Source organism: Dermochelys coriacea, chromosome 3 (assembly GCF_009764565.3).
Source record: "Dermochelys coriacea isolate rDerCor1 chromosome 3, rDerCor1.pri.v4, whole genome shotgun sequence".
NCBI lineage: Eukaryota > Metazoa > Chordata > Testudines > Dermochelyidae > Dermochelys > Dermochelys coriacea.
This window is the reverse complement of record NC_050070.1, coordinates 56,471,988-56,487,982: the sequence shown is the minus strand read 5'-3', so window position 1 is coordinate 56,487,982 and position 15,995 is coordinate 56,471,988. Positions and strand designations below refer to the sequence as shown.

Sequence of the window (15,995 nt, the reverse complement as noted above, 5' to 3'; positions counted from 1 at the left end):
AATAAAATATAACAATACAATGATGAAATTAAAGTTACAATGGTTATTTTCTCTGGCTCATCAATTACTACAGTGAGCAATTACATCAATTTATAAGATTAAAACAAGAATTTCAATTCTTCACAGGAAAGTTAAGGAAGAATGCATCTCTTAATCTAATCAGTGAGCTAAGAGTCTAGTCTACTAAAAGCAGCAGCTGAAACTCTTGCCTTAGCTTTAAAGAACTAACTCTGAGAATTATTTCTTCATAGCTTCCCATTTTGAAGTTCCATCTTAAGTTTGTCTGAACATACAACCTATGACGGACCCTATTTACTTAGCTTATTCCCCCAGGACAATACTGTAGTGTCTGCATCTCTCTGATCATTTCTGCATCTGTGAGAAAGTATCCTAAAATCAGGCACTTGGCAGCTTTGGAATAGTATGCTTTTAAAGAAAAATAACTTCTTACTAATTAAATAACTGACCTGGGAGTGGAACCTTAGAGAATTCAGTAGTCTTCTTCTCTAACTCATGTGATAGATCTCAGTTGATATCTACTGTAGTTCTGATGTTGCAAATAACGAACTCACTTTGCATGCAGGGAGGCGATTAGTCTCTTTTCTTTTAGCTGTATGTACACTTCAGGCATGCTTTAGCTGATGGCTAGAATCTCTATTCTCCTTGTCAAGTTGGCCAATCCAGTGAATAGAGCAGGATACATCAGGTATCATTTTGGTGTGGGAGACCCTCTTCTCCTTTTGCATGGAGTCTTTTGCAGAGTTCACGGTTCTCTTGCCCTGCCTCCGGAATCACCTTTGTCCAGTTACAGATTCCAGCATGCTGGCGAAACTCATTATGGACCAATAATTGGGATCTCAATACGAAGTTATAGTAGAAGACTCCAGACCGAGGTAGACGTTTTCTTATAAAATCAGTTGATTACCACAAATCGATGTCCTTTTCAGGACATGTGAAAAGGAGTTGGCAACAGACTTCCATCTAATGGAATAAAGCCAATTCTCACTTTGCTAAATATAAAGGTCCATCATCAATACCCTCTTTCACACATTTCCACTCATTTCTTGTGGCAATAAGCATGACAAGGGAAAAAGACTTGGAGGGAGGCCAACCTCATAGTGAGTGCATGACCAACTCCAGTGCCCTTTCACCTAGGAATGCTAAAGCAGCTTTAATTTATTAATAATGAACTTCATTTAGCATTTGACCAAATAGAAGTTATCCAGGCTCAAACTATACTTTTGGACATATTCCCTACAATGTGCTTAGAGTGAAAGATAATAAAGCATAAGGCTTTAATGCTTTTGCAATCAGAAAGCTTTCAGATATGTATGGAGCGTGAAATGGTTAGGCTAAGGCTACTCAGAACAACATTTTATTGTTCCATAACACCCTTTTTAGACTCTGTTTCAGGGTAAGATATGATAAGTGAGGTATCAGTTCAGATCTATTCTTGTGGACTAGCCAGGGCTCAAACAACTGAGGAAGCTTATAAAGGCTGGAAGCCCACATACACAGCTAGAACTAGCTCCACAATGATCTGGAACTGAAGATAAAGCAGCAAAACAGATTGAAAGCAACCTAAATTAATATTAGTAATGAGGTTAGCTTTCCAAAATTATAGAAAAAGTTACCTGCACACCATTAAAATCACCACCAGCTTGGTTATGCACTCCAACACTCCTGGGCACACCAACATTTCACAAATATTTTTCCATGCGTATCAAACCATACTAATTCATTCACTATTCAGCCCCACACAACTCCTACTTATCTTCCTACTCAGTCACCATTCATCCACCTGACTCACACAGCTCTACATTCACTCCAAATCAATTCTCCCTACCATTACCAAATTCACCACTTCATTTTGCTTCTAGACCCAACTAATTCAATCTCTTCTGTTCTCCATTTATCAATTCTCATCTTCCTGTCTGTCCCGCAATGTCCACCACATATTCAGTTCCCAGCCACACCAAAATTATCTACATCTCAGCAGTATACCTTCAAATGTATAGTAGCTATATCAGTACTTCTCCTGGAGGAGGCACCCAATGCTTTTCATGACTTCACTCTTCTCTTGGCTGCTTCACCTTGAGCAGTACTTCCCCACTCTCCAGAGAGGGATCAGGTATTTATTCCTTTCCCTTACTTGCTTACAGAGGAGGAAAGCTAAACTTGGCCCTTAGCTGGAGGAGAATAAAGAACTAGGTATATTCTGTTCAGCTACCTAGGCCAAGGGAGAGGATCGCTGGAGTCAGGCAGGAAGAAACAGCTGGGACTGGCCTTAGGAGGTGGCTTAGACACGCCTCGGGTCCAACTTTAGCCAATCAAACGTTAACAGGCATATCCCAAAGAAAATGCCAATCTAAGAAATATACAAGACAAGGCAAGAAAGGCTTCCTAAATACATCCAGGGCACTAGTTGCAAACGTGAGGACAGTTGCTACTTGTCACCACTTCTAGAAGGAACCAGGGATGGTTAGGGCCATGAGTCCTGATAATTGAGCATTCAAACATGCAGTTTTAAGTGAAAACTTGTGTAACAACAAATGCTCTCCAGATTTTTTCCAAGTTTGACACATACACGTGTGAAGCAATGAGAGGGCAAGTCTGGTCAGAGAACTGGAAAGCCTCATTTGTTACTGTTCTGCTGGTCAAAAAAAAAAAAAAAAAAAAAAAAAAAAAAAAAAAGAGAAAGCACTACCCATTCATCCTATACAGCAACAACTGGGGCACAGAACCTTACCTAAAAAGTATGGACAAGAGGTGTGTTTGTTCTTTTTAAGACATTACTGTGATGAAAGTTCCTCTTCTGATAGGCAAAACTAAAAAGTCTAATATAGAATAAATGACATTCACTTCGTCACCAACCCTGGGAGGTGGGAACACACAAAATAAACAGTCAAGAAATATTCAGCATGGGGTTTTGTTTCATTTGTAGATTTTTATACTAAAATGGATTGAAATCATCTAGTGCAGGGATTGGCAACTGGTAGTCCGCATCCAACCCCCCAGATTTTATTTGGCATCCCCATATGCAGCTGGTGAAAATATTTAAGGGGGAGGGGAGGTGGTGTGCAGGTGCAGTCATAGGTGGGCCAATTAGAATCTGTATCCACCCAAATCTGAGCACCAGGCATAGTATTTAAAGTGACATGGGTAGCAGGAGGTACAGAGTTGATCAGATCTCAGGAACTGGGAGCAGGAGCCCATGTGCTGGGTTGCAATGTCACTGCTCCACCTCACACCACCCAGCTCCAATTACTGACTTCCCATTAGCTCCCACAGCTGACTGTGGCTGTAGTTCTATTTTGAGAAAGAAGAGAACGAACAAAACATGAATTTACAGTAGCCCTGTAAATATGTAAAAAATAAAATAGTAAGCAATATGTAATAGCTTGCACCTGTGGCTAGCACATAGTGCAGCACATGAACTGCTCATGATCTAGACAAGGATCAGCTATAAAAATTAGCAGAATAATCAAAGTGTGTAAATACAATGTATTAACCAATAGTGAGAGAGAGAGAGAGAGAGAGAATGAATATATATATATGAGAGAGAGAGAGAGTATATATATAAAAAAAAAAAGAAGCTGATTCATGATTACATATGCTGGAAGTGTGGTATAACCTGTACCTCCCCCTACACTTGAGCCCGATCAACTCAAGCGTAGTTTGATTGCATGCACTTAAAGAACCCTCAGCGATAAGTTTGGAGTCAAGCTGAGTTCTTGGGAATCAAGCGATTAAGGTCTCAGGCTACTCAGTGAAGAAGTTCTCAGAAACCACCCCAACAGTGGCCAGCCCCCAACCCCTACACATAAGGGTATGTTGAGGCATACCTCTGCCAACAGTGAGGTACAGAAGCACTAACTTTCAGAGTTCCCAGGGGAACACAATTCCCGCTCTGCCCCACCCCTGCCCCAACTCCACCTCTTCTTCCAAACCCCCACCCCACCTCTTCCTGCCTTTGCTCCTCCCCCCACTTCCTCCAGAGCCTCCTGCCACCGAATAGCTAATCACCAGTGGGGAGGTGGTGCTGGGGGGGAGGAGGAGGGAGGAAGGGAGAGGAGCTGATCAGCAGCCCTAGAGCACCCACGGAGTTGGCATCCGCAGTGAGGTAGAAACCAGAACCGGGTGATTTAACAGCAGAGCCCTTTCCCTGCTGGCATGCTGTGGGGTGCGGGGGCTGCAGCCAGACTAAATTTGAATAGCACTACAACCTGGCACACAGGGTCCTGTTGCTCCCATTCCCTGCCTCCACTCTGCTCTCCCATGGACACAGGCTCCATTATGCATCAGGCCCATTACTGACACAGCTCTGGCTCCATCCTATGCCACCTAGCTCTGGTTACTTCCTCCCCATTAGTGCAGGAGTGTCCTGCCCCTCCCCAGTGCTAGGAGGAGGAGGTCTGGTCAGAACATGACTGGTTCTCAGCTCCCAAACAATCAGCTAGTGCGGAGGCAGTAACTGGAGCTGGATGGTGTGTGGAGTCAGAGCCTATACTGATGGGGATGCAGAGTGGTGTAAGGCAGCAACAGCTTTATTTACACCTGTAACTTGCAGTAGACCGGCTCAAATCAAACAAAAAAAATTCTATATGGCCCACCAAAGCGGACTAGTAGATTCTGTTGTCATCCACCACCTTAAATTGGTCTGTCCTTGATCTGTTATGCCTTCTGCATGAAACATGCCATAGTTTCGCCCAGTAATTCCTCTATCAAGTCCAAGTCTGGCTGAACTAGAACATATCTTTAAAGAGGATTTCCAATATTGATTTAAAAAACACTTCACATGGAGGGAGAAACCACTACTTCCATTGGTAAGTTACAATGGTTAATTATCCTCATCGCAAAAAATGCACTTAGTTTACAGTTTGAATTTGTCTAGCTTCTGCTTACAGCAATTTATTCTACAAAACAAAGGCATAACATCTATGAGTCGTCAATCAGAAATCTTCTCCCTGTGTACGCACTTATAAACTATGAACACATCAGTTCTTAACCTTTCTCTTTAATAAACTAAATAAATTTGTTAAGTTTCTTACCATAAGGAAGGTTTGCTGAATCATTTCCCGTTTTTCAATGCCTCCAGTTAGGCACCGCAAAATAATAAATGTAAAAAATATCAACTTTAATTAAGGCTGGTATGACAAGTTGACATACATAACTAGATGAAGAATGTGGTAAGTAACACTTGGGTTGTATTAAGGCTCCTTGAATTTGAAAACAGTAAGACAAAAAAAGGATACTGATCTGTTTGTGGTCTTCGGAAGTTCTCTGGTAGATTAGCTTCATAGAGCATCCTTGCTTTTGTATTTCCCATATCCTGCATGCACTAAAGAAAGAAGAATTATTATTTTGTACGTTGCTAATTTGGGTCTTGGAAACACATTTCCATTGTTATTCTGACCATGTAAGCAAGAGGATTAAAAACTTGTGCACTACATTTTAAGAACTGGAGGTTAAATCTTCTAATCACATCCATTTGTTTCATATATGTTCTCTACACTCCTTTGAATGCAATATTCTGTTTTTACCACTTGTCTATTCAAGTGTTATAGTCTATACCAGAGGTGGGCCACATCCGGCCCGCAGGACTGTCCTGCCCAGCTCCTGCCTGGGAAAGCTAGCCCCCAGCCCTCCCGAGCTGTTCCCTCTCCCCCGCAGCCTCAGAGCGCCACCAGCACTCTGACCCGCCACTCCTGCTGGGCAGCGGGGGTGGCATGGCTGGCTCTGGCTAGGCGGTGGGCCTGCAAGCTCCTGCCACTCCAAGCAGCATGGTAAAGGAGCGGGTAGCGGGTTCCGGGGGCAGTCAGGGGTGTGACTAGGGGTCAGGGCAGTCAGGGGACAGGCAGCAGGGGGCAGGGCCAGGCTGTTTGGGGAGGCACAGCCTTCCCTACCCGGCCCTCCATACAGTTTTGCAACCCCGATGTGGCCCTCTGGCCAAAATGTTTGCCCACCACTGGTCTATACAAACACAACCCTGTTTTGCATGTTTTCTGCAATAGAAAAATAAATACAAAAAGCATTTTTAAAAAAAACATATGAATGGGAATTATAAGATGTTTCCTGTGGAATTTGCTACTCTGGGTTCACTTAAGACAGTTAAAGTGGGCATAGCTTTAAAAAAAAAATCACTTCTATCTGAAAATTTTTAAACTTAGAATTTCAAAAGTAGCTTCTAAGATTGCAAGTGAAAGATTAAAGGAAAAAGGAAATTACTCATCTGTAACCCAAGATGAACTCTACACAGACACTCTTAGATTGTACCGGCAATGCAGCTCTGATGGTAAAATGAGAGCAAAGCTATAAGAGGACATGGTGCTCCATCTCGGTTCCTTTCAACTGCCTCCTCAGGACAACATAGGAAGATGTGATTTTTTCCAATTTATTCAGATACCCAGTTTCTCCCCCCACCCCACACACACAGTCCAGATTGATGATCAGACACTTTTGAGATGAAGCTTTTATTAGACATTAATTCAAATAGAAGTATATAGTAATACCTTGACGTCTTAAGCACACTCATGAAAAAGAGGCAATTTGTAAATACCCAAGGGGCAACAGAAAGGCCAATGGGGACCCTGTACTCTTTTCTTAAGCCATGAAATGGAGATATTCACAATATGAAGGTATGATCGATGTAAGGAAATATGCATCCTTGAGATCGAAAGCTACAAATCAATCTTGGGTAGGTCAGGAAGAAATTACTGACCCAACTGTCACGACAAGAAAACTGAACTTTCTGAAAAATGAACCGAGTTTTCCGAGCTCTAAGATGATCACATCCCACCATCCGTCTTTGGGATCAGAAACTACTTTGAGCAAACGCCCTTTTGCTGTGAACTCTTTTGGTACCTCCTTGATAGCCCGAGCTTCCAAAAGGGATAAAACTTCTGTTTGTAGTAGGTGCTTGTGAGAGGGGTCCCTTTGTAGGAAGAAACAGGGAGGAAGAATGAGGTCAAATAGACTTCCTGCACTTTCTCAAGGACCCACTTCTCTCTGATAATGCTATTCCAGTATTCCAGGAAATAGTAGAAGAGTGAAACTCCAAAAAGGAGGAAAGTTGGAAAGTTGATTGGGGACTGAGCTGCAGCTCGCTCTCCTCCTGTCACACCTACTGTCTAAAGCCTGGCACAGCAGAGCATGAAGTAGTGTGCCTGTTCTTGGGATGAAGCTTGTAGCTTTTTCTTGTTTACTGTTGCTATTGAGGAAGCTGTTATTGCTGCTGCTAAGATAGGAGAACAAAGATGAAGAAGGATTCTGCTGCCTGTGGTTGTTGAGACAGGAATTCCAAACCTTCTCCTTGGAGAAGGATAAATACCGAGTGATCTGGACAGTAAGTTTGTATCCTTCATCTTTGAGGACATTGTTTATTCTGCACAAACTATCTTTTACCCACCCTAGTTTCAAGGAGTACACCTTAAGATCTGAGCCACGCACATCTCCTTATGGTATGACAGACACCACTGCCCTGGCAGCAAAGTCTGACATATGGAAAGTGTCTCAATAACTGTGTGGCAACAAATTGTTCCTCTATAAGTAATATCTAATAGATTTCTTTGATCTCCAGCACGGTTCTTAAGCAGGAAGAGCCATCTTCTTCCAAAGACAGGACTGATAATGATATATCACAGCTTCGGAGTTTGATACCCTGATGCCATGACTGGAAGAGGACAAGATCGTGCTTCCCAAAATATCTAATTTTCTACCTTCCCTGTCGGAGATGGTACAACATACCTGGACAACTTTTGCTCATCGGACAGCTGCAACCACCATCAGTGAGGTGGCAGCAGGGTAAGTGTGAAACAGCGAGAACCCTTCAGATGGTAGTTGGTACACCTTGTCTGCTTTTTTCAACATGAACACACTATATATTTTCATAGTATCTACATGGTCAGTAGAACCATTCATCCCTAAGAAGAAACTGCAAGTCTCATCAGTCATTAGAATCAGGTTTTCTATTCCACTGAGAAGACGTGATAGAACTGGGGTAGAAATGTAACCTCTCTCTACCTGTCTGACTCAATACTGGACCCAATCTCATTTCTGATGCAATTGGAAGCAGTAAAAATAGAGATCGAAGGAACCTTAAAACTGAGAAGGGGAAAAAGATGTCTCCAATAAACCCATAGTTTTGGTATGGGGAATGGACAGTTCTGAGGACATCTGAAAATATTCCACAGCTTTCTCCCCCCCCACCCCGCCCTGGAGGGGAAACGGGAACAAGAGTATATGTTGCTCTTTATTTTATCCCCTTGATTACTCCCTTCATGGATTCTTGCAATAAGACTGTCTTCTGGATCTGAGGTTCCTTGAGGATCTGAGCCATGTATCCGAGTATGATCGGGGGGAAGGGTCTCCATCTAGTGGTTAGTGCCTACAGCAGCAGTCACACTCTCAGGGCAGCAACCTGGCCAAGTGGATATGATGTGAGGGAAGGGGAGGGGAGAACATGGGCACTCCCACTCCATCAGATTCCGACCCAGGGCCCTGGCAGGCTGTTTTGGCTGCTAACCCATCTGATGTCAGCCTCAAGTCAGCTTCCCTGGGTCACTCCACCCTCAGTCCATACCCCATTTGGCCACTGGGAAATGTCGCCTTCTGGGGCTTCCAACCCCAGTCTCAGTTGCTGGTGCTGCGGCTCCTTTGCTCCCCAGCTCAGTGCAGATTCAGCTCTGGTCCTCCTGTGAAGCTCCCAGGGATTGTCCTCCTCTCTGGCTTGCCAGCCCCGACTGAGCTGCCTGGCTTTTAAACCCTGCCTCACACCCAAGCATGTTCGGCAAGGGCAGAGGGGTGGAGCCTTAGCCCAGAGCTGCTCCTTAACCCCCTTGCATGGTGTTAAGTATCAGAGAGGTAGCCGTGTTAGCCTGTATCCACAAAAAACAACAAAAAGTCTGGTGGTAAATGTGTTAGTCTTTAAGGTGCCACCCGACTCCTCATTCTTCTTAACCCCCTCCTGGCCAGGGTGGGCTTTATACACCATCACACAGGGCTACAACTATTAACCACTACACTGGCAGCTGCTCAGCCCTGGAAAAGACTTTTGGAACCGTAAAACTCATTATACTCGGGATATGACCAGCCTCAAGAGATTTATCATGAACCCTGAACTTTGAATCCTAAACCAAAACCTAGGACTATATCAGATTCCTTGGGGTCAATTCCAAAAGGACTCCCAATGGTGCTTAACACTACTAACCAAAGAGGCACCACACACCACCACTTGTCCTAGAACTGGGAAAGTCTGATCCAAGTGGGCTTGACAGATAACAGAGGCCAATATTTGTACTGAAACAACCATCTGATGACTTGTGATCCTTCAATATAACAGGTTTTACCAGTCTCCCTGGACTCTATGACTGAACCTTTAGCAAAACCTTAACCTGCCGCTGCTTAGTTCCCAAAGAGAATGGGTCAGATGCAGGCCTATCTTTAAATCACAGAAATTGACTGGTCAGCACCAGAGGGTTTCGTCACAAGGGAATGCTGCAGCAGAAGCACTTGGGTCTCATTTTAACACTTTTTATAGGCTTGGGGAGTAAAGGTGCTACATATTGTGCACCAGGAAAGACAGACTGTCCTTCTCCTATGTATACTACACACATCATATCTGTGTTGGAGGCAAGACAGACAGCAGGAAAGAGACCCACATCTCTTAAATCCTAGCCACTTTCTTTTCAGATCTGCCACATGATCTGTGAGATTGCACCAAGATGTGGAATTTACAAAAGTCCTTAGTTTAAAAAAAAAAAGTATTATTTTGAATAACAAAATAAAGGACCAAACTAAGAACAAGAACTAGCTAAAGGTACTGTTGACTGAAGAAGTGGATATGGGTCAGATTTGGAGAAGTTCCAGGCTGTCTAACCATGGTTGTAAGGAACTGAGATGGCCAGAGTACCACAGCCTCGTCCTCAGACTGTTCAGAAACGGAGAGAGATGGGACAGGAGGGGGCATGAAAGCACTCCAATGGCATTGCTAGGAGGCGTTCCACCATCAGAAATGCACCACCAGCACAACCTAAGAGTAGGAATGCACAGAAGCCACTTGAACTGTCTCTCTCAATTTCTTTATTTCATACATTTGACTGGAATTTTAATATTCCCTGTATTTTCAGCTCCCAATTTGCCTAAGTTTGTCACACAGCACAATGGAAGAGAAATATTTTAAAATTATAAAAAACTGGAGTTGGCAGTGGGAATTCAGAAGACGCAATTCCTCAAGCTGAACTCTTATTTTGAAATGGACTGAATTTGAAGATGACTTAAAAATAAAAGTTTTATAACAGCATGAAATATTCAGGTTTCCTCCCTTCAGTTTTTATTATTAAAATATGACAAAAATATGTAAGCACAATATTTTTCCAATAAAATCTAGATTTAGGTGAGGGTGGCACTATAACTATATGATTTCAGCTACCTCTAGCATATTATTTTGTGTGCAAGTCTCATTTATTTTGAGATAACATTCTTTCCCATTTCTTTTCAAATGGGCCTAAGTTCTGCATTGCCCTTACTGAAATGTGCTCCACTATAAGGTTTACTCTGCTCACATTGACACAAGTAAGCCATTGTGGTTCTGCTAGGGTCATCCATGCCATCAGGATTGCTTTTGCAGCCAATTTAAACATGGTAACAAAGCTACTACAAAGCAACAGTTTTAATTAAATTTAGCATGCTGTTAATGCAATTTTACAAACAAATTTTTAACATCCTGTTATTTCTGCTGTGTTATTATACATACTTCAATACTGCATTAGCACCTAGGAGCATATGTCATACATGAGGACCCCGTTGTGCTACATATTGTACAAACAATATACAATTTTAAAATATTTTACTGGAACACCCTACAACAAATCCAACTGAATTCCTCCAGTCACAGGTACACCGGCCCCTTGCTAGAATGCAGAATTCGGGATCCATGTGGGGACCGCGTTACCATGGCCCCAATTTAAATATTTAAATTGGGATCCATGGCCAACCACGCTATAGCGATGCGCGCTTTAGCAAGGGTCTGCTGTATATGCAAATTATGCTTGCTCTTCTGCCTACATGCTAATGAGGGAACCTGCAGCATTTTCAAGTATCTTTGAACATTTTATTTCTGCTCCCAACAAGCGCACACAAAAGGAGAGCATATTACAGTGTAACCATAAAATAAAAACATGAGCACTGATAGGTTTAGATTCAAACTCTCTAACCTTGACCCATGTCTTAAAATTTGCTATTTATAGCATTAAAAAGGATATTCAGACCCAAACAACAATTCATTCTTTATAACAGGTATAACAGACCATCAATTAACATTTCTTTAAAAAGAACCATTTACCAAAAGGATGGTACTTTGATATGGAATGCAGAATGTCTGAAGAGAACAGCAACTTCTGGCGTGTTTTGCCAATTTAGGAAATATTAATCACTCAGCTGTAGATAATTACTGTGGCTCAAAATATTTTAATTGGGATTGGTTCTTTCTCAAATCGCTTTCTGATAATAAATCCTTCTAATAATAAATAAATGAATATTTAGTTGTGGAGCACAAGTTACATATATGGAAGAAATTTAGCTACCATATGCGAGATTGCAACTCGTCAGGTGAGAGTTCTCATATATATTTACTTTAGATTATGATACATTAGTTAAATTTTTCTCTGAAGAAATTTAAAAAAATTCTACTAATTAGCATATGCTTAATAAAAAAGAAAAATCTAATCTTGCTATCTTCAAGTTTCAAAATGCTTTGATTAAAAAAGTCACAGTACTGCTGAATTTGTATCAGAAGACACACTAACTATTATCAATATTTGAACTCAATGATTTCATTTAATCTATATATTCCAAAGGCTCATTTAGGATTTATCAAAAATTGAGTTTAAATTATTAAAACCTATCTTTAATCATTTAAGATTTCCTTTGCCTCCCCTTTTCTATTTTGTGAGACTCTGAAGTTCCATACTGACAAAAGAGGAACAACGTTGCTCAATTTCGAATACTCCACCAACTTTTAGATGCTAACATTTAATTCTGCAGTCCATGATGAGACTGTCATTTTTGGTATTAAAAAGTAATAAAATGAGTCAAGTTGCCAACATTTAAAAGTGGATAAACAAGTAAAAAAAACCCAGAACTTCACAATTTTTTTTTCACCTTTACGATTGACAATATACAACTGAACATACTATTCTCATTCATTTATAACATAGCTAAATATCATAAATGAATAACTGAAGTACAAAGGGTTGCATATTATGGTGTTTAAAACAACAAATACCTCCTCCAATTCCCAAAACTCCTGAACAGTATTGATAGACAGATGTTATACACAATCCAAAGTAGCACTGAATGTCAACATGAAAATGGGACTTTTTAGATTAGCGTCACAAACCCACTACAACAACTGACATGAGAGTACTTGTATAGGGACCTTGACAACATGAGTACTCGTATAGGAACCTTGACAAGATGAATGGGAGGAAAATATTGTTAAATTTTTGTATCAAGGTTGTTTAACTTCATTTAATTGAATTCCAATTTCCTTCCAAATGCAGTTTAACCAATCACAAGTTTAAAAAAAAACCTAGTAAAGCATTCACCATTTTTAACAAAAATATAGAAATTAAGACAACAAATGAGAATCAACCTGTTTTAGGAAAAATAAACTAAAAAAACTAATGAAAACATGATTAGAATTGATTATTTAAATCAAGATTCCTGGCTTGCTTATTTAAATCATGATTTAAACTGGTGATTTGTAGAACAATCCATCTTGAGTAGCTGCACATAGTTACTCAAGTTTCAAGTAAACCATCTATACTGAGTTTTCTGCAGGATTGTAGTAAAACAAAAACAAAAAACAAAACAAAAAAAAACACACTCCTGTTATTTTGTTCCCATGTACCAGGCGGGCACAGACAGACAGAGTCCCCTCTCTCAGGGCCTAACAACGTGGCTTTTTATACCTGTCCTTTCAGTTCAAAAAGCTGATTTACAAGAGATCTTTTACCTGTATTTGTTCTGGTGTCCACTGGTCTAAATTGACAGACTTTACCCTCGATATATGAACCCCCAGATTTCGATGTATTCCAGCACATCTGATGCAAATAAAGACACCAGTGTTCCAAGAAGCCCATCTTGGACCTAAGGAAAACCAAAAAAAAAAAAAAAAAAAAAAAAAAAAAAAAAAAAAAAAAGAAGAAGTATTAGTTGATAATTTCTTTTAAAAATTCCACGTAAGGAGATTTGATTTTCTGCACTATTCTAACACATAGTTAAGAGAAACAGGATTGGCAGATACTCATTAAGTAGACAGATGAGACGTGTCTCTGTTAGCAATATCTGGTTATAAATCATTCCAGGAAAAAATAAGTCGTTTTCTCCACCTCCTCTCTGGCAATTTTACCTACAATTGTCTATCATTTTATAACTGATTTATGTGAAAAACCTTTTAGACAGCACAAGTCAGGAATTCCATGAAATTTCACAGTAAAAACTTAACTCATTAGCAGTAGCAAGGTCTTGCTTGCACTTAAATTAATCCTGACGGATGTGCATTAGATGCAAGTGTCGGTACAAATCACTAAAGATGTTTTTGCAATTTTTACCATATCTGAGTTATTAGTAATAAATGCAGCAGCCACACATTCATGAGGCATACAACAATCATCTCGATCAGTGGTTTAGGTTTAAAAAACAAAAACAAACTGCAAAGATATATTAGCATTCCAAGTCAAGTTTTTCAGTTTAGGCTTACATATGGACACACGTCATTCTGCTTCAAGTTGACGTGGTATTTGGGCTGCTCCTGCTGGGCAAAGATTACTCAAAAGGACATGTAAACTAACCCAGACAAGAACATTGACCAAAACATCCAACAATAAAAATATTGTTAAATAGAATAAATACCCAGAGTAGATGAAAAGACCACTAGATATGCTCTAAATACATAAGTCTATGTATGTATGTATGTATGTATGTATGTATGTTATATTATCAAAATTTAAGGACATTCACGTAATAATGAGTAAATATACCCAGAATGTAGTTTAGTAATTAAAAGCACTGAACTGATATTTTTGGATAGCAAGATTTTCATCCCACAGAATCAAAAGAAACAAAACCTCAGACTTTGATGTGCATCTAGCCTTAGGGCCTAGCAACCTCAAGAATACTTGGGTTGTGGTTGAGGATCGAGACTGCAGCTCCAGACATGGGTGGCAGATCATATGGAACCAGTTGGTTGGCAAAAAAACACTCAACTTTGTAGAGTCTATCAGGGCCCTCATGAACTCAATTCTTTGAGTTGGGACCAAAGAAGATTTTCTGCTGTTTAGGACGATCTAGACGATTGAGTAAGCATAGCATGAACAGAACATGAGAAAGAACTTTTCTGGATTTTCCCCTCAGTAACACTGGACAAACAAGTCAAAAGGAGCACTTGCTGGATGCCAGGGGAGGATGGGTCAGCTGGCTAAAACCAGAATCAGAGGGCCTTCGACTCTGGGATCTATGCCCCCTCCTGGTGTAGTGCCACTGCCTTACAGGAAAGCAGACCTGCCCAAAGAAACACTGCAAGCAGTATTGCTGCTGACCACTGAAGTGATGTCTTTGTACAGCTGAAGTATAAACTCCCAAAGAACGTAAACTAGCTCAGGAATCCTTTAATTAAAAAGATGCACGTCTCAATCTTTTTAGAAACCAAAACCTACCATCAAAAGGCAAGTCATCAATGGTCTGCTGCACATCAGACACAATGCCCTAATTCTGTAGCTATAAGGCCCTCTTCATGGTTACAGCTGATGCCATAATTCTGGCTGAGGTATCTGCCTCATCTAGAGTGGATGCTAAAAGTCTTGGTACCATACAGGCTTCTGCAATGAATGACAAACTGGTCCCTGGAGGCTTCTGGCAATGGTGTCTGCAAACTTAGATGTGGGCATCCAAACAACAAAAGTTGTATTTAGAGAGCAATACCTACTAGTCAGTGATGTGCATCTGCAGGAAAGAGGTAGTACAAGTCCTTCCTCCCCATCAAGTCCATCCTTTTGGACTCTTTGTCCTTCGACATAGATGTATACCTTCCCTGTTGTGCCTGATCATTAGCAGCAGTTACCACAAGAGACTTAGGGGAAGAGTGAAAGTAGAAACACTCAAAATCCAGTATGGAAATGAAGTACCTCTTCTCTGCATGCTTCACCATGGGAGGCAACAAAGTGGAAGTATTCCTCAAGAGAGCTTCATTTACTGGAAGGGCTACTGACCCTTGAGCGGATAGTTGGATAATATCCAGCAGCTTATACATGTTCTCCTGAAGAAATTCAGCCTGGATGCCTAAGAAAGTGATCATACACCTAAGGAGACCTTGATGTGCCTTGAAGTACATGGGCATTGAAGAGGCCAGCACTGTAGAGCTGTCTGGAGAGAAAGAAGCAGTTAGCTATGCCAACAATGGATCCTGTTCTTTAATCACAGGATCCATTCTGGATTACTGTGGAGGCCCAAAGGGCACAGGCTCAGTGGTTGCTTGTAGCTGTGTTAGTTCAGGGAATTGGAGTCACCAATTGCACAGGGGATCTCACTCTAGAATGGTTCAGTGAATGGAACCTCAAAGACCAAGAAGCATCCCAAAGATTCCAAGGAGGCACTGGGCAAATAGATTTACCATTGGTGGCCAGCAGGCACCAGGCCAAGCACCTCTGTCCTAACAGAGATGGATGCTGATCCAAGGATGGTCTCTGGTGCCTATTAGGTGACAATTAAAAGGTGGACAACCCCAACCTGGATGTCAAGGAGTCCCAGTATTTTCAGTGACAAAGGGGGAGCCAGCCCCAACAGGGTGAACAAGTGCTCTGATTCATCCAAAGCCCAAAACGAGCTAGGCATCAGCGCCAAAGAAGAATAGGGAATTGACACCTATGGTATTGAGCAAGACACATTCTCATCTGGTACTGGAGGAAGCACCCCCACCAGGCCAAGGATGGTACCAA

The 15,995-nt window shown here is 41.2% G+C and overlaps 1 protein-coding gene across 2 annotated transcripts in view; it reads right to left on the bottom strand.

Annotated features, from left to right (window-relative positions):
- Positions 1 to 15,995, bottom strand: part of SMAP1 (small ArfGAP 1) — a 225,809-nt gene that overhangs the window by 180,400 nt on the left and 29,414 nt on the right. For both annotated transcript variants that reach the window (XM_038397189.2, XM_038397191.2), the window contains exons 2-3: positions 13,016 to 13,149; positions 5,256 to 5,341 (exon numbers count right to left, since the gene is read on the bottom strand). In XM_038397189.2, the coding sequence (XP_038253117.1) occupies positions 5,256 to 5,341; positions 13,016 to 13,149 (220 nt within the window). The remainder of the gene's footprint in view (positions 1 to 5,255; positions 5,342 to 13,015; positions 13,150 to 15,995) is intronic.